Source organism: Pelophylax lessonae (genome assembly GCF_965119305.1).
Source record: "Pelophylax lessonae genome assembly, chromosome: 3".
NCBI lineage: Eukaryota > Metazoa > Chordata > Amphibia > Anura > Ranidae > Pelophylax > Pelophylax lessonae.
The window spans coordinates 492,341,385-492,367,140 of NC_138770.1; the positions used below are offsets into that span (position 1 = coordinate 492,341,385).

Here is a 25,756-nt window from a genome sequence, read left to right on the forward strand (position 1 = left end):
GTTACTTTGCCCTGCATGGGCAGAGAGCCTAATTTTAAATCAGCACATCAAGACCAGGAGATAGAGCGGAGCATTTTTTAAGCCAGTGTTACAATCACCTTCACCTTTTCCACCACTCAATGCTTAGTGATATTAACCTGATCTTAATCTGAGGATCTTACCTGAATAAATCAAAGATTGTCAAATAGGTATAAGCAGTAAGGGCTGAAAAGAAAGATTACAGTGTATTATTAAACATGTAAAATGCAAATGGAAAAATAAAAGTGTGGTTCTAAGAGATAAAAACTCTTTTCAGTACATATTCAGTAGAAGTTCAACTATATTACATTTTTAGGTGAAAAGGTATAGTAGGGGGATAAAGGATATTGACATACAACTTCAACATTTTTCACTTAAAGTTTAAAGCGTAAGTACAGCCTAACACTTTAAATTCTTCCCTGCATTCCATCCATAATGTAAGATAAGTTAAGCCTTATGTGTCAAAATGAAAAAATCCCAGTTTTTCTACCCGTATTTTCCAGTATTCAGTGCTGTCACATGACTTCAATTCCTCTTTCTGCTGAGTCCAACAGCAGCAAGTGGGTGTGGTTACTGAAAGCTAGTGACATCACTTCCAGAGAGGGGCACTGTTCCTGTGTAGCCAGTGGGTGTATACAGAATGGGAGGAGCTGATCATAGGCTCCCGCTCAGTGTTCTCTAATCAGTAAGGATGAATTGTACATCATAATTTATGAGAAAATGAAAAAAAAAAAAAAAAAAGACACATCCACACAGGACCTGGGGGTGCACATATACAGTCATTGCGTGTCCAAAGTCGCATGACAAGTCGCACTAGTGGAAACGAAGCCTAAAACTCGTTACGCACATGTAATGAGCAATAGAAAAGAAATCGATCTGTATCCTTCTAAACTTTCAAAAATGTTCCTTTGTACCTTATTCCTTACATATATTCATGTCATATGACACCCCCCCCCTCTCTCAGTAGAAGTTGCTAGCCTAAACGAAGCTATAAAGACAGAAATCATGTACTGTAAAGGATAGGAGGGATGGGGGTGGGGCTGGGCGGTGCTGGGCAGGTCTAGGCATGCCTGTCTAAGAAAGGGCAACAACCTTTTCAGGAGGTGAAATACAGCTTAGCATATTCAGATACTAGGAAATAGCGTTGTTGTTGAAGAACAGGAAGAAGCCGTTTGTCAAGCCTGGATAAGACTTTCTAAGCTACACAAGCAGCTAGCTAGAAAATGAATAATATCAAATATAAAGATATTGAACATACTATTAATAGGAAAAATGTCATTCTTGACTGGAGTTTCCCTTTAAGAAAAGGCAAAACATTTTTTTTCTTAGCTTTGCATAAGGCAGGAAAGGGTTAGCAGAGTGTTTTAGCAATTTGAGTTGCTGATGGGAAGATTTACTTTTATTTGAATTTTCGGTTGGGTTTCCTGGATAGAAAGTAAAGGGAAATCTCCGGAACAGGACACAGACAACTAACCTGACAGTGTTTTTCTCTATTCCAAACTTAAAAATACATTTTTTAAGATGAGAAAATTGGCTGTTTAATCAATATCCCTGACACAAATAAATGTGTGTAAATAATAACTTACCCATACTGTTTGTAGAATTGCACCACGTGAGCAAGAATCCTGTGCAAACCACATTTATAGCACCAAACAGCAAAATCTTCCATGACTAAATCAGAAAGCATATGTCTTGTTAAAATGATGAAGCATGAAATACCATACATTATATGATGTACTAAAAGAAGGTTAAAAAAAAGCAAACAAACAACCATAATATTGCATTAGGGGAACATTTTTTACTTTAAAACAAAGAAAGAGAGGTAGCAAATGTTTGAAGAGAGGGGGAATAGGCACAATGTGCGTTACTTGTTCAGATATTGAGGCATATTTAGTATTTGTTTGTAACATATAAAGCTATGATCTTAAGTGGCAATGTGCCTTTGACCTTTATACCATGAAACCGTGTCATAATTTCAGAACACAGGTTACACCAGTGAAACTGTAATTGTACTGCCACCTTAAAAGCATTGTGGCGGGATAGCATATATTTTATCCCCAAGCTCTCCCCCCTCTTATGATGATCATTACAGCGTATACTTACTCTGCGGTCTGCGGTTACTAGACGAAACTCCTGCATTAGTTTTCCAAGCAGGGAGCGCTGTGTCTTTCGGAAAAGGTGTATGGACGCCTTTAATAAACAAGACAAGCATATATCATTATGACAAGTATAGGTTGATGGTTAATGTATTAAACAAAAACACTTCTATAAAAAGGGCAACTCCGAACATCTAAATGAGAATTTAAAATAAACAGTATACAAAGGAATTCTTTAACAGCCCTCAAAAAATAACTGCACACAAAATCGAATGCACATATTCTAGTGGTCCACTTTCCACTGCTGATCTAAAAAGCTGCTTTATAGCATAAAGAACATTAAATAATTTAACAGAGCCTGAAGTGCACTTAGTCTATGCCAGTAAACCCCCTTCCTGTGAATAGAAGCACACTTATTACACCCAACCTGAACTCTAACCCTTTTTTCTCCTGTGTACCACCTCAAAGAATATAGCACTTGAGCAAGGAGTTGCATACTACCATCAGAGCCTAATTACACATATGAGATTTGCTTTAGGAGATCAGTTCACCCCAAACGAACTGGTCACCAAAGGATTAGTACTGGTAGGTCAAATCACTTAACATATTTCAAGATCTCCAGGAGACAACTTCGGTAGAGCTTTCCTGAATTTTTAAATCTACCACGCATGCAGTGATGCATCTTTCCTAAATTTTTTAATCTACCACACGTGCAGTGATGCATTGATCTTACATAGTTGGTAAGGTTGAATAAAGACACTAACTAGTCCATCCAATTCAACCTGTGTACTTGGTGTGTGTGTGTGTTAATGTCGATATCATTTCCCATATCCCTGTATATTGTGTTCACTAAGATACCCGTCCAAGAGTCTTTAAAAACGATCAATACTCCCCGCTGACACCACAGATTGTGGAAGAGAGTTCCACATCCTTACCGCCCCCACAGTGAAAAACTCCTACACAGCTTAAGGTTAAACAGCCTCTCCTCCAGTCTCACTGTGTGGCCCTTGTCTTCTAAAGCCCCGTACACACGTACCGATTGTCGGCCGTAAATATTTGGCCGCCGAACGATCCGCCGATTGTCGGCTTGTTAGTATGATGCTTCCGACAACCGACAGCGACTTTTCTGACAGCGACAGAATTGGGTGTGCAGGCTATAAAATTTTTGTTGGCCATCACCAGAACGGCCGATTGTTCGCCAGTCAGTACAGAATTCGGCCGACAAACAGCAGATTAGCAAGACTGGGCATGCTCAGAATAGAAAAAACACACGGAAAGTTAACCATCACATGACATCACTTCTACAGTCGGCTGTTGTTGGCCGACAAAATTCGTGTGCAGTCATTAGCACTTTTCAGCCGACAGGACAGCACCGGACAACAGACGGCCGATCGTTCGGCCGACATTCGGTACGTGTGTACGGGGCTTTACACTCCCTGAGACTGAATAGTTTTCAACCTACGCTGGGACATTGATATATATTTACATTGCTATCATACACTGAACAAAGTTATAATTGTAACACTTTTGTTTTTGCCCCCATTTTTCATGAGCTGAACTCAAAGATCTAAGGGCTCTTTCACACGAAGCAGACCGCATTGCGATCCGCTCCGGCACTTTTTTTTTTTTTCCACACTTGTATGTCCGCATATCATCCCATCCGTTTGCGGATGATATACGGACATAATGTAAGTCTATGGGCATTGCGGATGTCAGCGGATGACACCGCTGACATCCGATTTTGCTTCCTTTACGTTTTTTGAACGGAGGAAAAATAGGGTTCTGTTCCGTTCCAAAAAATGGAACAGAACTGAAAGGAAGAAAATCGGATGTCAGCGGATGGTATTCCGCTGACATCCGCAATGCCATTGACTTACATTATGTCCGTAAATCATCCGCAAAAAAATAGGATGATTTGCGGACATACGGAGCGCCCGTGTGAAAGGGCCCTTTGTCTTTTTCTATGTACACAAAAGGCCTATTTCTCTCAAATATTGTTCACAAATCTGTCTAAATCTGTGTTAGTGAGCACTTCTCCTTTGCCAAGATAATCCATCCACCTCAAAAGGTGTGGCATATCAAGATGCTGATTAGACAGCATAATTATTGCACAAGTGTGCCTTAGGCTGGCCACAATAAAAGGCCACTCTAAAATGTGCAGTTTTATCACACAGCACAATGCCATAGATGTCACAAGTTTTGAAGGAGCGTGCAATTGGCATGGTGACTGCAGGAATGTCCACCAGAGCTGTTGCCGTGAATTGGATGTTCATTTCTCTACCATAAACATTTCAGAGAATTTGACAGTACATCCAACCGGCCTCACAACCGCAGACCACGTGTAACCACACCAGCCCAGGACCTCCAAATCCAGCCTCTTCACCTCCCAAGATCTTCTGAGACCAGCCACCCCGACAGCTGCTGCAACAATTGGTTTGCATAACCAAAGAATTTCTGCACAAACTGTCAGAAAATGTCTCAGGGAAGCTAATCTGCATGCTCGCCGTCCTCATCTCTGTCTTGACCTGACTGCAGTTCATCGGCGTAACCGACTTGAGTGGGCAAATGCTCACATTCGATGGCGTCTGGCACTTTAGAGAGGTGTTCTCTTCATGGATGAATCCCGGTTTTCACTGTACAGGGCAGATGGCAGACAGCGTGTATGGCGTTGTGTGGGTGAGCGGTTTGCTGATGTCAATGTTGTGGAGCGAATGGCCCGTGGTGGCGGTGGGGTTATAGTACGGGCAGGCGTATGTTATAGACAGCGAACACAGGTGCATTTTATTGATAGCATTTTGAATGCACAGAGATACCGTGATGAAATCCTGAGGCCCATTATTGTGCCATTCATCCATGACCATCACCTCAAGTTGCAGCATGATAATACACGGCCCCATGTTGCAAGAATCTGTACACAATCCCTGGAAGCTGAAAACATCCCAGTTCTTGCATGGCCAGCACACTCACCGGAAATTTCACCCATTGAGCATGTTTGGGATGCTCTGGGTTGGCGTAAACGACAGCGTGTTCCGGGTCCTGCCAATATCCAGCAACTTCGCACAGTCATTGAAGAGGAGTGGACCAACATTCCACAGGTCACAATCAACAACCTGATCAAATCTATGCAAAGGAGATGTGTTGCACTGCATGAGGCAAATGGTGGTCACACCAGATACGGACTGGTTTTCAGAATGCCCCCCCCCCCAATACAGTAAAACTGCACATTTTAAAGTACCCTTTATTGTGAACAGTCTAAGGCACACCTGTGCAATAATCATGCTGTTTAATCAGCATCTTGATATGTCACGCCTGTGAGGTGGATGGATTATCTTGGCAAAGGAAAAGTGCTCACTAACATAGATTTAGCCAGATTTGTAAACAATATTTTAGAAAAATAGGCCTTTTGTGTACATAGAAAAAGTCTTAGATCTTTGAGTTAAGCACATGAAAAACGGGGGCCAAAACAAAAGTGTTGCGTTTAGAATTTTGTTTAGTGTATCGCCTCTCTAGCATCTCTTCTCCAGGGAGAATAAGTTTAGTGCTTGTAGTCGTTTCTCGTAATTGAGGTTCTCCAGTCTTCCTAATAATTTTGTTGCCCTCCTCTGGACTGTCTCCAGTTCCAGCACATCCTTCCTGAGGATTATGTATGTAAGGTTACTTATGTGCTACACAATGTTTGATACAAAGTATGCTCACAGGGAGAAGGGGAGTAGGGTAATCAAATAATTCACGTGCTACCAATTAAATACACTGCTCAAAAAAAACCAAAGCAGCTGAAACAGATACCTTGACCCTGTAGGGGTTGCACAGGCAGTCCAACTCCTCCAGAAACACTTTTTAATCAGAGTATAATATCAATTCAAGTAAACTCCTGGGATATCGATCTGGTCAGTTAAGTTGTAGAGGGGGTCGTTAATCAGTTTCAGCTGCTTCAGTGTTAATGAAGTTAAAAACTGGTGCACTAGATGGGCAACGTTGAGACAACCTCTATAACAGGACTGGTTTTACAGGTTGAGACCACTGACATTTTTTTACTTACTCATCTTTTTTGACTGTTTTTCACTAAGTTTGCATTTGGCTAGGTTCGGGGTCACTACTGGTAGCATGAGGCGATACTTGGACCCTGAAGGGGTTGCACAGGCAGTCCAACTCCTCCAGGATGGCACATCAATACGTGCCATTGCCAAAAGGTTTGCTGCGTCTCTCAGCACAGTCTCAAGAGCATGGAGGAGAATACAGGAGACAGGCAGTTACTCTAGGAGAGATAAACAGGATTGTAGACGGCCCTTAACCCATCAGCAGGACTGGTATCTGCTCATTTGTGCAAGGAGAAACAGAATGAGCACTTTTTTTTTTTTTTGTGTTATGTTTTGTTTTGTGTCGAGGTCCCTCAGAGTCGAGTATTAAAGCAGAGGTTAGATTATAAAAAGGTGTATAAATAGACCAGCTACTTGGGGAATACTTAAGTTATGATTATTTTTTATTGATGGTGTAATCTTTTCCCATTGTGGGAAGGTTACTGAAGTTATAAATCTTAACCTCTGATACAATGTAAATAATGTTTGATACCATGAATGTATATAAATGTATATGGAAAAAAATGATAAATAAAATTTAGAAAAAAAGAATGAGCACTGCCAGAGCCCTACAAAATGACCTCCAGCAGGCCACTGGGGTGAATGTCTCTGACCAAACAATCAGAAACAGACTTCATGAGGGTGGCCTGAGGGCCCAACGTTCTCTTGTGGGCCCTGTGTTCACTGCTCGGCACCGTGGGGCTTGACTAGTATTTGCCAATGAACACCAGAATTGGCAGGTCTGCCACTGGCGCCCTTTGCTTTTCACAGATGAGAGCAAGTTCACCCTAAGCACATGTGACAGATGTGAAAGGTTCTGGAAAAGTTGTGGAGAACGTTATGCTGCCTGTAACATCATTCAGCATGACCGGTTTGGTGGTTGGTCAGTGATGGTCTGGGGAGGCAGATCCATGGAGGGATGCACAGACCTCTAAAGTTTAGACAATGGCACCCTGACTGCCATTAGGTATCGGGATGAAATCCTTGGACCAATTGTTAGACCCTACGCTGGTGCAGTGGGTCCTGGGTTTTTCTTGGTACACGACAATCGCCGGCCTCATGTGGTGAGAGTATGCAGCCAGTTCCTGGAGAATGAATTGATACCATTGAAAGGCCCCCACGCCCGCCTGACCTAAATCCAATAGGAAACAGCCGCACACCACAGGGAAGCCTAATGCCCCATACACACGTGCAGATTATCTGCAGACTTTTGTCTGCAGACTTACCAAAACCATATAATATGAGGTCAAACCTAAACACTTTCAATTTGTATGCACACCGGCAGGCCCTTGCACTACATAGAAAAGGTAAGTCTGCAGACAAAAGTCTGCAGATAATCTGCACGTGTGTATGGGGCATTAGTCTTGTCTTTAGCAAACTGTTTGCGGGCTTTCTTGTGCATCATCTTTAGTTTAGAAGAGGCTTCCTTCTGGGACGACAGCCATGCAGACCAATTTGATGCAGTGTGCGGCGTATGGTCTGAGCACTGACAGGCTGACCCCCCTCCCCTTCAACCTCTGCAACATGGCTGCCAGCACTCAAACTTCTATTTTCCAAAGACAACCTCTGGATATGACAGTGAGCACGTGCACTCAACCTCTTTGATCGACCATGGCGAGGCCTGTTCTGAGTCGAACCTGTCCTGTTAAACCACTGTATGGTCTTGGCCACCGTGCTGCAGCTAAGTTTTAGGGTCTTAGCAATCTTCTTATAGCCTAGGCCATCTTTATGTAGAGCAACAATTTTATTTTTATTTTTTTTCAGATCCTCAGAGTTCTTTGCCATGATGTACCATGTTGAACTTCCAGTGACCAGTATGAGAGAGTAGGAGCAATAACACCAAATTTAACACACCTGCTCCCCATTCACACCTGGGACCTTGTAACACTAAAGAGTCACATAACACTGTTATACAAGCTGTAAACTCACTACTTTACATTGTAGCAAAGTGTAATTTCTTCAGTGTTGTCACATGAAAAGATATAATAAAAGGTTTACAAAAATGTGAGGGGTGTACTCACTTTTGTGAGATACTGTAGGTTGCTATTCGGTGGTTACAATAAATTTACATTTATTTTCCGGTTTATCCAAACTTTGGTAAAGATACACAAATTACTGTTGGTAACAAAATGTACTATATGAATTACTAAATATTTAGCAAGATACCAGAGGTGAGATTTAAGTAGATGATGGTTTTGTTAAAATATGACATTTTCTTCCTTGCTTGAACGGGTTTTATCGTGTAAAAATATATTTTTTTAATGACAATTTGTTAATACAGTTTTTCCATATTTATTAAATGTAGGGATTTCAAACCATCAGGATACCATCAAAGTCCCAACATATGTATAGATATTTTAACCACTTTACCACCGGAGGATTTTGCTGTCTTACGTCTGGGCCACTTTTTGCGATTCGGCACTGTGCGAATTTAACTAACAATTGCGCGGTCATGCAACACCGTACCCAAACGAAATTTACGTCCTTTTTTTCCCACAAAAAATCGCAATAAGCGTATTTTGATTGGTTTGCGCAAAAGTTATTGCTTTTACTAACTAAGGGAAAGATTTCTGTCGTTTTTGGTGTTTTTTTTTTTAACGAGTAATGGCGGCGATCTGCGATTTTTTATTGCGGGACTGCGACATTGCGGCGGACAGATCGGACCCTTGACTGACATTTTTGACACTTTTGGGGGTTTACACAAGCAGGCGGATCTCCACACTCGATTCCCCGACGATCGGGGAAGAGCGGCGGCGATCGCCGCCGCTCCTCCCCTGGCCCTACTCCCGCTCTGACTGAATACAGCGGGAGTGAGCTTCCGGCGGTGCGCGCGCGCCGCTGAGAGAGGGGAATGTCTGGTGATGTAGGTCTACGTCGCCGGACGTTATCGAGACACTTTGCCGCAGTAGAGCTCTAGTGAGCAGCGGCAAAGTGGTTAAAGAACAGAAATAAACTATATTTGAGGGCGTCTGTTAAGGATAGTCTCCATGAGAAAGAACTACATCGTTTGCAGCTGGTACCAAATGCAGTAGCTAGGCTACTTAGCCACCAACCCTCGTCACTGTCACATCACTTGTTAAAATTGAGAATATCCTTTAAAATCGGCCTACTTCTTGTTACATATATTCCCTCCCACTCCTTTCACTCCTTAGAAGAAGGAGAATTACACATGTCCAGGGTAGTCCTTAAATCTTTTGGATCACATGCATTCGATCATGCAGCACCCACAATATGGAACTTGCTACCATGTTTTTTTTGAACGTCAACCCTCTTTGGATATTTTTAAAAGCAGACTCGAAGGCACCTTTTTCTTCAAAACACCTGACAAATCTTCTCTTTAAAGATTCAACCCTACTTCTATATGCGTTTTGAATCCCCAAGGAGAAAGACACTATACATATGGAACCGAAGGGTTCAGGTCACTTTTGTGCTTTTCCACTGCTGGTACCGCATGGTATGATGTAGGAACGGTTCGGTACGGTACGGCGGCGCTTTTCCACTGCATGGAACCAAATGGTACGGCTCTCAAAAACAGTACCACCTCGATTGTGGTTCCAAGAGGTACCATACCAGGTACCATATCCCACAATCCTTTGCATGCAGTCACTACTAGCCATTGAATGGTCAGAGAATCCCACCCCGTTGTTATCCCACCCACTTAACTTAAGTACTACTTTAGTGGAAAAGCAAACCATACCGTACCGTACCGAACCGTTCCAACACCATGCGGTACCAGCAGTGGAAAAGCAAACCGGGCCCAGCAGGGCCAAGTAGAGCCGAGCCGGTACTTGCAGTGGAAAAGTGCCAATAGTTACATAGTTAGTATGGTTGAAAAAAGACACAAGTCCATACAGTTCAACCAACAGAAGGAAAAAAAAATATATACAATCCTATACCCACGGTTGATCCAAAAGGAAGCAAAAACCTCAATCAAGCATCATCCAGTTTGTTCCAGTAGGGGAAAAAAAATCCTTCCGGATCCCCAAGAGGCAATCGGATGTTCCCTGGATTAACTTTACCTTTAAATATTAATATCCAACTATTTTATGTGTATCTAGGAAAGAAACCAGGCCTTTCTTAAAACAATCTGAGCTGGCCAGAACCACCTCTTGAGGGAGTCTAATCCACATTTTCACAGCTCTTACTTTGAAGAAGCCTTTCCGTAATTGGAGATGAAATCTCTTTTTCTCCAAACATAAGGAGTGCCCCCTTGCCCTCCGTGATGACCTTAACTGAATAATCTTAATCCCCACGTTCACTATATGGACCACTCATTTATACATGTTGATCATCCCCCCCCCCCCCCTTAATCTCCTCTGCCATAGAGAGAATAAATTCAGTTCCTCTAATTCCTCATAGCCGAGCTCCTCCATGCCTTTTAATAGTCTGGGTTTATGAACTGGTGCCTACAAAAGAACTGCATATTCCAGATGAGGTCTTACTAATGATTTGTACAAGGGCGATATAGAAATATTAATACTGTTTAAAGTGATTGTAAACAATCACTATGTAAAAAAACCCATTCAGTTTCAAAGATAAATGAAAGGCAAAACATTTGTCTATAGATATATAAAAAAACATTATAAATACATTTTTACCCTTTTAAAAGTTATCACAGAAACCCTGTTCCCAGCTACATGAGAGCTGGGGGATAGGAGAAACAACAATGAACTTCGCAGTGAATGGCTGTTCAGGGAAAGCTTGTCAGGGCAAGTTTGATCAGTGGAGAAGAGCAGGCTGAGTTCCCAGCACAGCTAGAGAACACACTTAGCGTGGTCAGTTTTTAATAGGAAAGCAAAAGGACTGGCAGGATCACCAAGGATTTTACATAAAGGAAGCAATATAAAGAGAACAGGATACATTTTCATACAAGTACATGGTATAGCAGGCACTTATCAGGAATATGAAATGCTGGGGTAACAAACACTTTAATCTTCTGTAAATCCAAGTTTCAAAGGGTGGAATTCCACCTGAAACCAGGGAGCTGGAGCGAAGGAAGAGTTAATAAGCTATTCTGAGATGATAAAGGGTAACCATCCAAGAGAGAGTTAATCTAAGATTGTCATTCCAGAAAAAAACGGACTTCTGCTGAATGCGGTCTACCATAAAACCCAGAAAAAGCACATACATTATTTAGGAGAAGACAGGAAGTGTATCTCCCAGTTTATATTCCAACCCAAACATTTCATAGTCATTATAGCAGCTTGAACCTGGATGGCAGGAAGCTCCTTCGAAGTTCCCCAAAGCAAAAAAACAAAAAAATGTCCCAACAACAGATAATCAAATCTCATATACTTCTGAGAGAGACTATCACATCTTAAAAAAAATCCTACAAATACTGTAGCTGCTGACTTTTAATATTGGGACACTTACCCGTCCTAGAATCCAGCGATCTCTGCACCTTAGCCGATGTTTCCATCAGCTCTCGGGTGCTGCAAGCGCCATTGCCTGTTAGGGAAACTGGCAGTGAAACCTTGCGACTTCACAGCCAGTTCCCTGCTGCGCTTTGTGAATGATCCGGTGGTGGGGGGGCCGAACTTCTGGTGGACCTTGCTGCATCTCGCCGCAGCCAGGTCTCCCGGAAGTGGGGATAGGTACCTGTCAAAAACAGTGAGAGAAAACCTGGTTGTCACGAGGGTCACCGGAACTAGTATCCTCATTGGAAGATTTTGCCTCTATTACTGTTCTGACAACAGCCCAAAAAATGTTCTGCTCACTAAATGCCTTAAAGGGATTGTAAAGTCTCGTCTTTCTTTGTAAGAAAAAAAAAAAAATGTTATACAGACGCATTAAAGCGAAGTTCCACTCAAAAGTGGAACGTCCACTTTAAGTGGTCCTGACCCCCTGACATTTGGCATATCATTTTTTTTTGGGGGGGGGGGGGGTACCTAGATTTGACAGGTACCTGCTCCCTCTTCCGCTCGGGCCGCCTAGGCGACTCGGGCGGAAGTTCTTCTCTGCCCCTTCCACCCTGCAATCTTCTGGGACACGTAAGAGGTCCCAGAAGATTGCCTGTCCAGTGCGCACCCGGCTGTGAAGCCGGAAGCTGTCACAGCCGGGTGCCCACACCAGAGATGCCGGCGCCACGGGGAGAAGACGGAGAGAACTGAGGCTCCCCCCGGCCGCATCGCTGAACCGTGGGACAGGTAAGTATGTGTTTATTATAAGTTAGCAGCTCTTTTTATACTGCTTGTCTTTTTTCTACTTTTTTATTCCATGATTGCAGCAGGACAATTGGGACTGATATGCCTACGTTTACAGTTTTATTTTTTGTACCTTTGATGTTCTTTTCCACAAAACTTTCAATAAAAAAATCATTGAAACGAAAAGTCAGGAGCTACATTTTTTGTAGCTGCTGACTTTTAATAAACACAACGGCTGGAACTCTGCTTTAAGATAGCAAAACCTTCTACCTTTACAATCCCTTTAATATATCAAGAAAACAAAATACTTTAGCTGGTAATCGCACTGTATAACAGGACCGAGGTGTGTACCCCAAAGCACCTAAGCCAATGGTATAAAATATAACCTTTATTAGAATTATACAATAAAAATTCAATAAAATATGAACATATAGGTTACCAACTTCAAGGGAAGTAAAAAGTCTATCCTGGGGGAAGGGAGAACATGCAGTGGTCATTTACTTTAGGGTCAGGGGGAGAGAAATCCAGACTCCTTTCACTGTATTCTTATTTAAGAAAAAAAGATAATCCATGGTCTACTGGCAATACCCTGTTCAAAACGGAGGTGTGGGCTGTCTGTACCTTTATGGTGCACAGAGGACACATACTACTATAACCTATTGGCAAAGACTATTAAAGACAATGGCTATAAATACATGCTCAGATGCCTGCCTCAAAAATACTGTAGACTAGCTACGGATGTTTAGAACATTGAGGTCACACTATCTTTGCCATCGATGCTTCCTTAGGTTGGACCATTAAAGAGCGACTGTAGATATGTGCTCAAATATCTGCTTCAGAAGATATATGCTAGCTTCAAGAACTTCTATTAAAAAATCTTATCATGAAGTGAAAGATGTTTCCAGACAAAACCTATTATTAAGACAAAAGCAGAGGAAAGTAGATCCTCAAGTGGGTTTGAGAATCATTGGGACTTACTCTAATTAATCGAGACAAATCATTAATATTATTAAAAAGGATTGTAGCATCCTAAATGGTGACAAAGATCTGTGTAAAATCCTCCAAAAAGACCAGATGCTCATGTATAGGAGAGGCAGAAACCTGAAAGATTTGCTCTTGCATAGCCATCTTGATAAAACTTTAACACAAAAAGCCAAAAACCATATGGCTACCAGATCAACCAAAAGGTTGTTATAAATGTGGCCATTGCAAAGCATGTACATTCATTCCCACAACCAAAGAATTCAGAAAAACCAAAAATTGGGACATAATCCAACTACAGTCCTGTTTTAAGTGCAGTTCAGAAGGGGTCACCTTCTCTGTAGAATGTCCATGCCCATGTTTATATGTGGGTAAGACCATTCTTCAGTTTAGACGACGTGTCTTCGAACACAATAGTGACATTACGCTGCTTGCAAGATACACGGGAGAGGCATAAAAGAAAAAAGTAAATAAATCACAAAATTTGAAATTCTGGGTTATTGAACAATTAAAACAGGGACCTAGAAAAGGTGACTTTGATAAATGTTTACTAAGAACAGAGGCAAGATGGATTTTTCATATGAATTTGCGAGCCCCACATGGGTTAAATAATGGCTTAATCTTTTTGCCCTTTGTACATAATTGATAAAGAAAAGTTGTAAACAGTGTGTGTATTAAATGTCTTTTTATACATATTGTAAAGTATACAGTAAATTGGGATTTTTGACTTACTGTAAAATCCATTTCTCTGATGTTCATTGGCGGACACAGCTCCTCATCATCTTGACTATGTGGGTTATGCTGCCCCCTACAAGAGTAGGACACTAGGCAGGAAAAAACTTGACTACGACTATGGGGAAGTCCCAGGGGGTATACTCCCACTATCTGCTATAGGTACTCAGTTTTGTTACAAGCAGTGTTGGAAGAAAAAACCCAAACTCCAGAGAAATGGATTTTACGGTAAGTCAAAAATCCCATTTTCTCTTTCATTCATTGACGGACACAGCTCCTTATCTTCTTGACTATGTGAAACATTCCAAAGCAGTGTCAAAACATGAGGGGTGGGAACAGAAAGAAAAAATAATTCCCAAGGCTAAATAAAACATAGCCAACCAGGTAACATAGATCTCAAATATAAAATAACTGGAGCTCACCTGAAAAAAAAAAAAACATCCTCAAAGAGAACCAAGTCCTCTAAACAGCAGCCTGCGGCCGAAGGAAGCACCTGCAGATGCCAACACATCCACCTTATAAAACTTTGTAAGGCTTCTTTCACACGGTCCGCCTCCGCAGGCGGATCCGTGTTGCTCAGCAGGGATCGATCCGCTATCCCCGCTGAGCCGGGCGGGTGACAGCTCCGTCTCCTCTTGCAGAGCGGAGAGGGAGGTGTCTCAGCACCCGCTGCCCTCTATGGGGGATCGGAGGAGAGCGGACCGCTTGTCCGCTCTCATCAGATCCGATCCGCTCCGATTACTGAACAGATGGAAAAATAGGGTTTCCATCCGTCCAGATTTCAGCACAGGATCGGATGCGGATGGCAGCAGGTGTCAGCGGAGGTGACCTCCGCTGACACCCGCTGCCCCATAGAGCTGCATGGAGGATCCGATCAGATCCGCCTAAAAAACTGACAGGCGGATCCGATCGGACCGCCCGTGTGAAAGAGCCCTTAACGTGTGCACAGACGACCAGGGAGCCACCTTGCAAACCTGCATCACTGACACTTGATGATGGAAGGCCCAGGAAGAACTAAGTGCCTGAGTAGAACAACAAGTGCCCCAACAAGGAAAGGAGGAACCTGGGCCTTAATGGAAAAAGCCTAAATCACTGTCTGTTTGATCCATCTTGAAATGGTCACAGCAGAAGCAGCCAACCCTTTTTGAGGTTCATCCGTGAGAAAAGAAGCAGCCAACCCTTTGAGGTCCATCCGTGAGGAAAAAGTAAGTCGGACTTCGTAAAAAAACTCCATAGCTACCAGGTACACCCCGATAGCCTGAACCACATCCAGGGAATGCAAGGCAATTTCCTTAGGATGCTGTGGCCTTGGACACAGGGAAGGCAACACGATGTCTTCATTCAAATGAAAATCACAGACAACCTTTGGAAGGAACGACAGACATGGACGAAGAACCACCTTTACCCTGTGAACCACCAGGTAAGGTGAACGACAAGACACCAGCTTTGACACCATGCGCGCAGAAGTAATAGCCACCAAAAAGGCCACCTTCTGAGACAAAGAAAGCAGGGGAAGCTCCCGAATATTTTCAAAAGTAGGCTTCTAGAGAACTGACAACACCAAATTGAAAAACTACGGTTGCATTGGAGACTGCAATGGAGGAGTCAAGTGTCGAGCTCCCTGAATAAAGGTACGCACCAAGGAATGTGTGGTCAATGGACGTTGAGAGAAAACCTCCAAGGCCGAAACCTAGCCCTTGATGTTACTCAAGGCCAGGCGCTACCCAACCCCCGTTGGAGAATAGCCAAAATCTGAGCCACCGAAAAGGAGCAGGGGTGAACCCTAAGAGACTCACACCACACAATGTACGTCTTTCCAAGTGCGATGGTAAATCTTCCTAGAGGTAGATTTTCTAGCCTTTAAGAGAGTAGGAATCACTGATTAAGACAACCCTCTATGCTTCAGCACCTGGCTTTCAACAGCCAAGCCGTTAAAGCCAGCGTAAAACAGGATAGAAGATTGGCCCTTGGAACAGCAGATCTTCCCTGAGAGGAAGTCTCCAAGGAGCATCAGCGACCAGCCGTACGAGATTGGCATACCAAGACCGGTGAGACCAGTCTGGAGCCTCTAGAATGGCCGGAATCCCTTCTGCCTCGATCCTGCACAGGAGCCTCAGCAGAAGTTTAAGAGGAGGAAAGGAGTAAATCAGACGATACTGACTCCAAGGAGCTACTAAAGGCGTCTGTGGCATCAGCTAGAGGATCCCGAGACCGTGCCACAAACCTCTGTACTTTCCTGTTGAGACGAGAGGCCAGCAGATCCATCTCGGGAGTACCCCATCGGAGACACAACTGATGAAACACCTACGGATGAAGTGACCATTCCCCCAGGTCCAAACACCCGTTGACTGAGGTAATCCACTTGCCAATTTTCCACTCCTGGAATGTGCACAGCAGAGAGGGCTGGAACTAAACGTCCTGCCCACCTTAGAATACCGGCTACTTCCCGAGTCGCATGGACACTTCCTGTGCCCCCTGTGTGATTGACATAAGTCACGGCCGTGGTATTGTCTGATTGAATGCGTACCAGACACCCCTGAAGATGAATAGTCCAATAATCCAGACAAAATCTGATCACTCGGAGTTTCACTACATTGATCAGTAGCCTGGACCCTTCCCGAGTCCAGACCCCCTGAGCACAATCTGTGCCGAGGACGCCTCCCCACCTGGACAGGCTGGCATCCCTGGTGACGACCGTCAAGTACAGGGGAAGAAAAGATTCTCCCTGCCGGAGAACAAAGCCACCAAACCAGGGACCCTCTCATACTTCGGCTCAACAGGATCAGATTGTCTAGAGACTGAGAATTCTTGTATTCACCAGTATATCTTTTTGCAGAAATCTCAAATGGAACTGTGCAAACAGAACCGCCTCAAAAGGTAGACACCATCAGGCCCAGAACCCACATGCAAGTCTGAAGAGATGACCGTCTGTTGGACAGCAGAAGCTGAATTGCCTCCTGCAATTTCGGACCAAAGGAAGAAACACCCTGGCTGAGGCCGAGTCCAGATTCAGACCCAGATAGTCCAGTGGATAGAACAAGAGCAGACTTCTGAAGATTCAGAATTCAACCGAACTCCCTCAGAGCTCACAGAGTAATCTCCAAGATTACTCTTGTGTGTCCAACAGATCAGTCGGAGACAGCAGATTATCCAGGTACCCCAGTACCGTGATCCCCTGCTGATGCAACAATGCCAGCAGCAGGGCCAACACTTTTGTGAGGACACGACACGCGGCAAAGCGGAGGAAGAGCTGATGGCCAGCACATATTGGGATGTGAAAGTAGGCGTCCTTGATGTAGATGGAAGCAAGGAAATCCCCCATGTGTGGGGAAGCCACCACTGTGCGAATGGATTCCATTCTGAACTTCTGTATCCGCACAAAGCAGTTTAGTGCCTTGAGGTCCAGAACTGGACGTACCTTGCCTTCCTTCCTGGGAACTGTAAACAGGTCTGAGTAAAAACCTTGAAAATGTTCCGATGCCGGAACAATCAACCCTTAAAGTAACAAGTCTTGCACTGCCCCAAAGAGATCCCTTAAGTGATCTGGAGACAAGCGTAGGTTGGAATGAAAGAATCTTTCCGGAGGATAAGATCGAAAATCCATCTTGTAACTGGAGCGAATGACTTTGTGGACCGACTTGTCCTGTATCAGGGAGGTCCACGGATCCTGAAACCAACTAAGACGTACCTTCACCACAGACACGGGTGAGGGCACCCCTTCATGCAGAGAAAGCCTTGTCCGCAGGTCTGGCAGAACCTGCTCGTGGCATGCCAGACCAGGTCCCCCTAGAACCCCCTGAAGGGCTTAGAACCCTTGTCTTGAGACCCTGAGGGATGAAAAGGCCTCTTGTGAGCCAAAAAAGAAAGACCACCGTCTGCAACGAAGCTCCTTACCATTGGAAGCCTGTGGAAGAAGAGTACTCTTTCCCCCTGTGAGGCCTTCGATGATATCATCCAAGGAAGCTCCAAACAGGCGATCCCCCACAATTGGAAGATCAGATAAAGCCTTCTTAGAAGCCTGGTCCGCAGACAGTCTAGTAATCAAGAGAGCCGCATCCAAACAGGCGTCACAGACAAACTGTAGCCCTTGGACCAACTGATCCGCTAGCTCCGCAAAGGCAGGGGGAGCTGTTCCCCTTCCAGGTCCTGGTGCAGAAGATTTGCCCACACGGTCAAAGCTTGTGACAGCAGGGCAATAGAAAATACCAGCTGAACAAGTGCCGAACAAGCCACAGTGAACATATGGAGGGTCAAGGCCTCTGACCTATCAGCCAGATCTGTAAAGACCGGGGGCTCTTCAACCAAAATTACGGTGGCTTTGTTCAACCTGGAAACCGGGAAGTCCACTACAGGAGGAACCGTCCATTTTTTAAAGGAGGGAATTCTCATTATGGGTACCGCAATGCAAAATGCTTAGGAATTGCAAAAGTGCGTTCTGGGCATCCCCACTGTTTTGTGACAATATTTTCAAAGAAAGCAAAAAAGGGGAACGCCTTTGTCCCCTTGGAGGACCTGTGGGTGCCAAAAAGGTGACCCGCGCCACCGATGTTGCGTTAGTCGCATCCTCCATCCTTAAGGTTTCCTGCACCGATACAATCAGCGCATCCACTAGCGCCCTTTCATGCACTGCTAGAGAAGCAGAGGAAACTTCCTCACCATCTGAGCACGCAGGGTGCGTGGACACAGACCCAGAAGGATAACTCGTGTCCGTGGTGGTCGAATCAGATTCAGGATCTGACGAGACAGATGAAGCCGGTGAAGGCGGGGGGACGCATTTGGTAGTCCGTTTTCCCAGGACTAAATCTACCTTGGGCACCAAGGACTCCAGGACCGTCATTAGTGTTGTAGTTGTTGAGACCCGGAGGGCCCGGCAGCCTCTGAGAGGGAATCAGGTGGTGAAATATGCTCCAGGGACTCTAATAATGGAGAGGAGAACTCACACTGCAAGGGACACCCCATCGAGCTGGTGGCACCACAAGGCCCAGCACAGAGCACTACTGCTGCTGCAGCAGAGAGAGGGAGAGAGAAACCTACAAAAACTCACCACCAACGATCAGGCACTTACAGCACCAAACTAACTGCGCACCATGCAGCGATCAGGAAAATAAAAATCCAGGGATTAGCACTAGAGGCCGAGGGGGGGCTCCCATCGCCGAATCACCCCCTATCCGGCTTCAAAAACATGGCTGGCAATATTTTCAATGGGAAACCACAAGAAAATGGCAGGCGCTCCCACCAGGCCCTGTCCCCTCCCAAAGTTTGATTGTCCGGTCGCGCGCTCCCCAGTCACCGCCATCACCAGCTCAACACACAGACAGACCTAAAAAGATATGTCCACCCTATGAGGGGGGAGAGGGGGGTTGTGGGCAGATGAGGGGGTGACAAAGGCCTGCAGAAGACCACTGAGAAAGGGGAGGGCGCTGTCTTGGAAGTAGGGGAGCCCGGGGTCCAACCATCCCAGGGAGGGGCCCACATCCACCCCAAAACCCTCCAGAGGTAGGAGGGGTGACAGCTACTTACCACACCAGGAACAGGGTGGGCACCGCTCTAGACAGACCACCGCTCCATTGTAATGTGGGTGCTGTCAGGAGGAACGTTGTGACTCAGGCCGAAGCAGATCATATGAGCCCTAGCAACAAGTTTAGCTCGCAGGCCAGCACTCGGACAGCTTGGTCAGGCACTCGGACAGCCGCGAGTAGGCCGCAGTCTAAATTTTGCGGCTGGGAACCCGCTCAAAGACCCCCGTGTGCGTTCTGGACAGCCGTCAGCAACAACCACATCCACCCCCCCTACTGGAGCAAGTGGCAAAGCCAGCGCCTACCTCACCCAGGGAGGGGGAAGGTGGGGGTAGGTTGGGGCCAAAAGACCACTGTGACTGTTAGAGGGGCTGGGGGAAATGGAAAGGAACCAGCGGGTCCGACCATCCCAGGGAGGGGCCCACGTCCACCCTGAGGGACCACAAAGGGAGAGGGGGGACAATACTTACCTCACCATGGAACTGGGTGGGCACCACTCTGGGCAGACCACCTCCCCATCTTGGAATGGGGGGTTCTGTGGGCCAGAGGTACGCTGCAACTCAGGTCGTGACCAGGGCTAGGCATTCTCATGAGGCGTTCCAGTGGGACCATGTCGCGGCCGACCTAGCGCGGAGCCGAGGCCTGCGTGCGCTCACTGGCCAGACTGGGAAGACTGTAAGGATCTAGGACATCCAGTCCTTCGCCCAGCCTGCCAGTTGATTATAGTTCTCACAGGAACCAAATTGATTCTCACAGCAACAGAAAATAATAAAAGAAGAAAAATTTAGTTCAAAAAAAGAAAAAATTCTAGGACCAGAGATCCCAGCAAGGAACTAGGTCCTTACTCCTGAAGAACTAAAGCAGGAAGTGGGAGTATACCCCCTGGGGCTGCCCTATGGGTGTAGTCAAAATTAACTTTTTTCTGGCTAGTGTCCTACTCCTAGGAAGAGCAGTATAACCAAGGGTCAAAGAAGATATGGAGCTGTGTCTGTCAATGAACGAAAGAGAAATGCTGTTTTTTATTTTCCTTGCATGTCCCTCTCAGATATTTAGTGACTGCACTACCAAGTACACTTGCAGTGCACTTGTAGTGCAGAGTGGATTTGCCTTTAGTAAATAAACCCCTAAGTGTCCAACAGCACAAATCCCCGATAGTGGTACACAATCCCAGAAAAACATGAGAGCACAAGCACAAAATGGTGGTAACATTTCAACACATAACGCTAATACTATCAAGTCAAGCGCAAACACAAAAAGGATTGACACACTATACAGGATACTGATAACGAGGAATCAGAGATTTTTTTAGGACCCACAACACAGGACAGTACCAACACGCCCAGACAACTAACAGGCATGATTGATTAATTTGTCATAAAAATGACCCATCCCCACAAGACTAAATATCATTAAATTTGTCACCACACACCCTCTCAGGCAAAAGAAGAGGTACTAAGTTTAGGCCTAACATTCTGCCCTACACAAGAGTTAGATCACTTTGAAATAATTAAGGATCTTTATCTCTTTGGGAGAAAACTTACTTCTAAAAAAAAAAAAAAAAAAAAAAAAAAAAAAAGATGATAAAATGTTAAAAGAACAATGGAGGGACATTAAAGTGAGAGACTTTCGAGCCCTTCGTGATCTGATGGATCTCTTAGAAGAAAATGAAACACACAAAGAAAACACCCAGCAACCTTCACCACCAAACGAACCCCCAATTAATATCACCCAAAAGAAGTTACATAGTTACATAGTAGTTGAGGTTGAATAAAGACAATAGTCCATCCAGTTCAACCTGTGTAGGTGTGTGTGGACGTATTCATTTCCCATACCCCTGAATATTTTGATCTTGGAGATGTATGTCCAAGAGTCTTTTAAAAGTAGCCATACTCCCCGCAGTTACTACCATTTGTGGAAGCGAGTTCCACAATATTATTGCCCTTACTGTAAAAAACCCCTTGCATAGCCTGAGGTTAAATAGCTTCTCCTGTAATCGCATTGAATGGCCTCTTGCACTCCTTGCGACTGAATCGTTTTTTTTTTTTCTATGCTGAGATCACCGTTGAGGTATTTATAAATTGCTATCATGTCCCCTCTCAGGCGTCTCTTCTCTAGGGAGAATAAATCGAGCGCTTGTAATTGCTCCTCATAATTTAGGTCCTCCAATCCCCAAATTTGCTTAGTTGCCCATCTTTGGACTCTTTCCAGTTCCAGCACATCTTTTCTGAGGATTGGCGACCAGAACTGGACAGAATACTCCAGGTGTGGCCGGATCAGAGTTTTATAAAGTGGTAGGATTATAGATTTATCTCTGGACTATATCCCCTTCCTTGTGCATGCTAATATTCTGCCAGCTTTGGCAGCTGCAACTGCAGTTTGACATTGCATGCTATTGCTTAGTCTATCTTTAACTAAGACTCCCAGATCTTTCTCCATTCTTGATTCCCCCAGAGATTGCCCTCCCACGCGTATTTTCCATTTATGTTTTTAGTCCCCAAGTGCAATACTTTACACTTCTCCACATAAAACCTCATTTGCCATGCTGTTGCCCACTCTGTTATTTTGTTCAGGTCATTCTGTATTTTGTTCAGGTCATTCTGTAAGATTTCTGCATCATGATGTGAAGTTATTGCCCCGCTTAATTTTGTGTCATCTGCAAAAACTGAGATTGAGTTGCCTCGTACTAAAAAGAAAAACACATTTCCATCACTCCAAACTAATCCTAACATTTTGGCTTTCGTGACCCAAGTATCTAAACAAATTGAGCAGATATAAATTCACAGATACAAACCGGGCAATTTATTGGATGCACAAACTTAGGCCTTACGAACAAACAGTAACAAAGATAATATTATTATTAAACCTTCTGACAAAAGGGGGTAATGTGGTACTGATGGACACACCCCAGTATAGAGAGGGGTGTTTAAAAATCCTTCAAAATGATGAATGATATAAAGAAATCCCTAAAGAGATAATAAAAAAATTTCAGGATGAATTTGTTCATCTATTGGTAGAGGCCTATCATCGGGGGGGGGGGGGGGCTTGGGGGTTATAGACAAATATACATATGAACTGGTCTTAGTCAAACTCCCTCGTACACCAACTTTTTACATATTGCCCAAAACCCGCAAAAAAAAAAATCACACAACCTCGAGGAAGACCAATAGTGTCTGGAATAGGCTCTGACACAGAACCAATGAGTCATTTAATCGACACATATTTACACACTCATGTAACATTACCCTCCTATATCCAGGACACTCCCGATCTCTTAAAGCGTTTAGAAGGGATACAGGTACCCCCAAATACAAAACTTGTTGCCACTGACATAGAAGCATTTTATAGCAGCATACCTCAATCAAAGGGTTTATCATTGGTATAGAATTTCTGAGTGAAAGACCTCAGGAGTGCCATTGTCAGGGCCCTCAGTTGTTTTTGGCAGTGCTTCTTCTTGTTGAGCTATCCAGCAGCTGATAGCTATGCATTCTTGATCTGTGTGGTGACCTAGACCTTGTCCAGTTTCCTGTCCAGTTCCTTGTCCAGCCTCTTGTGAACTCTGAATATTTGGCTACTCCTTTGAACTTCCAATTTAAGCCTGATCTGGGAACTTCCTGATGCCAGATTATTGTGCTTTTGCGCTTCATCCTCTCGAATCTTCTACTTGTGTACCAACCTCCAGCTATGTTCCAGGACTAGGCCTCCATCCTGCTGCCATACTGCACTTCACCGCTTATGTACCGAACTTCGGCTAACGACTATGACTACTCTTCCGCTTGCTCCCCTACTCTGGTTGATCTCCTGTGTACCAGACCCAGCTTGTTGACCACGTTTGTGCTGCTGCTTCCTGCAACCAGACTCTGAGTCTGACCCAGTAATCCTGATTGCCATGGATATAATGAATTTATCTTAGCGGCTTTGGAACACATTCTAAGGAGAAATGTATTCACATTTGACGGCTCCCACTACCTCCAGGTGTAGCGAGTAGCGATGGGGACGTGTTGTGCCCCATCGTATGAAAACCTGAACATGGGGGGGGGGGGGGGGGACGCATACTGTTTTCGGACGACATATACAGTCAATTCTGGCCTAATATCCTCCTTTGGCTCCGATACACAGATGATGTTATGATGCTATGGTCAGGGTCTACACAGGAACTTTATGAATTTATGACAGCCTTTGGTGGGAATGACTTCAATCTAAAACTTACGGTACAACATAATGAAAAAGTCACTCCCTTTTTGGATATTCAAATGTTGATACGGGAAGAAGAGAGGACTGAAACGTTATATCGTAAACCCACAGCAGGGAACACCCTACTTCACGCTAACAGCTTCCATCCTTAATTAACCCCTTTGTGCTGCATTAGTGCAACCAGTATCAGTGTTAATTAACACTGGTTGCACTGATACTGGTTGCACTAATGCAGCACAAAGGGGTTAATTAAGTACCACTGGTCGGTCACTAATGCATCAGTGACAAGCAGTGGCAATACATTAACCCCCTCATGCTGCATAATACAAATATCATTGGTAGAGTATCATCAGTATAGTATCGCAGGGCTGCTCCACGCTATTTAAACCAGCTGTGCAAGATCAAGTCAGTAAAAGGTGACAGAAGACAGCAGCACATCCAATTTCCAAAATAAAAATTGTCTAAAGCCCTGTACACACGCACCGATTGTTGGCCGTAAATTTTCGGCCAACGTCCGATCGGCCGATTGTCGACTTGTTAGTATGATGCTTCCGACAACCGACTGCGACTTTTCGCCCGAACAAAATCTGGTGTGCATGCTATAAAATTTTTGTTGGCCGTCAACAGAACGGCCGATTGTTCGTCAGTCAGTACAGATTTCGGCCGACAAAAATCAGATGAGCAAGACTGGGCATGCTCAGAGAAGAAAAAACACACGGAAAGTAAACCATCACGTGACATCACTTCTGAAGTTGGTTATTGTTGGCCGAAAAAATTTGTGTGCAGTCTAGAGCACATTTCAACCAACACTGGACAAAAGTCGGCCGATTGGTCAGCCAACAATCGGTGCGTGTGTACGAGGCTTTACAAACAGTTAACTGCTCAAGATTAGTGGAGTTCAGTAAACAGGTAATGGGTTTGTGAAACTTCTAACCTGAACCAACAGTAAATCCTCCAAAAATAAAATAAAAAACCAATACAGCACACACAGAGCTCAAACTAGCTGAATGGAAGCTGAAATGGTTAACAGCCATGTGTTCCTGCAGCGTCTTCTTATCAGTGTATCGGCAATGTACAGCTCAGGGAGATAAAACATAAGGAGTGAGAGGAGAGGAGGCTGATCGGTAACCTGCACAATGCCTGAATACACAGCTATCTGGAACACACTGCAGCCCACCAGCATTCCAATGTGTCATTAATCTAATTCTAGTCATACCTTCTTCTTGCCTTGCAGCTATCTCCTGGTGCTCTCAGTCAAATGTGGCGGGCTGGAGAGGGACGGGGGAGGAGTGTTTTACTGCATGCTGACTAGCTGTGGATGGAAGGGAGGAGGAGCTCCACATTTCAGCCCGCCCATTCCCGACATCAGAGCTCCGATCTGACAGCTCTACTCTCTCACTGACTCACTCTGTGCTGGAAGGAGTCACACTGTCAGCACACTGAATCCGGGGATAGCAGTGATAGTGGACCTGGCCGGCCAATATCAGAGGACATACATTTTCGGCATCCTTAACCCCTTATCGGCCGAAATTGGATACTCACATTTTGGGCCGAAATTATCGATGGCCGAAATTTAGGTGCACCTCTAGTTTTAAACTCAGGTGGCCAGACCATTTTTGCTAAATTTCCATTGCTTTATTATTTTTCCACTTACAGCTTCCAGAGTTTGTACTAGACCCCCATAACCATATATTTTCTGAAAGCACATGATCAGTGGAATAAAAAGGAGGGTGCTACTGATTTTTTTAGGGCCTCGTGATATTTGCGCAAATGTTTCTCAAAACAACATTTTTGCTAAAAATACACAGCAAATTTTACAAAATCCTTACTAAATATAAAAGATTAACCTGTATTGAGTTAATAAATAACAAACATTTTGTAAATAACCAAAATATTTGCTTTTTGGAGGTTTTCATTTACAGCTTTCAGAGTTTGTAAAAGAGCCCCCCACCCAAACCATATATTTACTGAAAGCACATGACCAGTAGAATAAAAAGAAGGTG

At 44.3% G+C, this 25,756-nt stretch overlaps 1 protein-coding gene across 1 annotated transcript in view; it reads right to left on the reverse strand.

The window, feature by feature from the left end:
- SLC30A6 (solute carrier family 30 member 6) overlaps positions 1-25,756 on the reverse strand; it is a 158,042-nt gene that overhangs the window by 116,689 nt on the left and 15,597 nt on the right. Inside the window, exons 2-4 of the mRNA XM_082249732.1 lie at positions 2,122-2,208; positions 1,605-1,689; positions 162-204 (exon numbers count right to left, since the gene is read on the reverse strand). Of these exons, the coding sequence (XP_082105858.1) occupies positions 162-204; positions 1,605-1,689; positions 2,122-2,208 (215 nt within the window). The remainder of the gene's footprint in view (positions 1-161; positions 205-1,604; positions 1,690-2,121; positions 2,209-25,756) is intronic.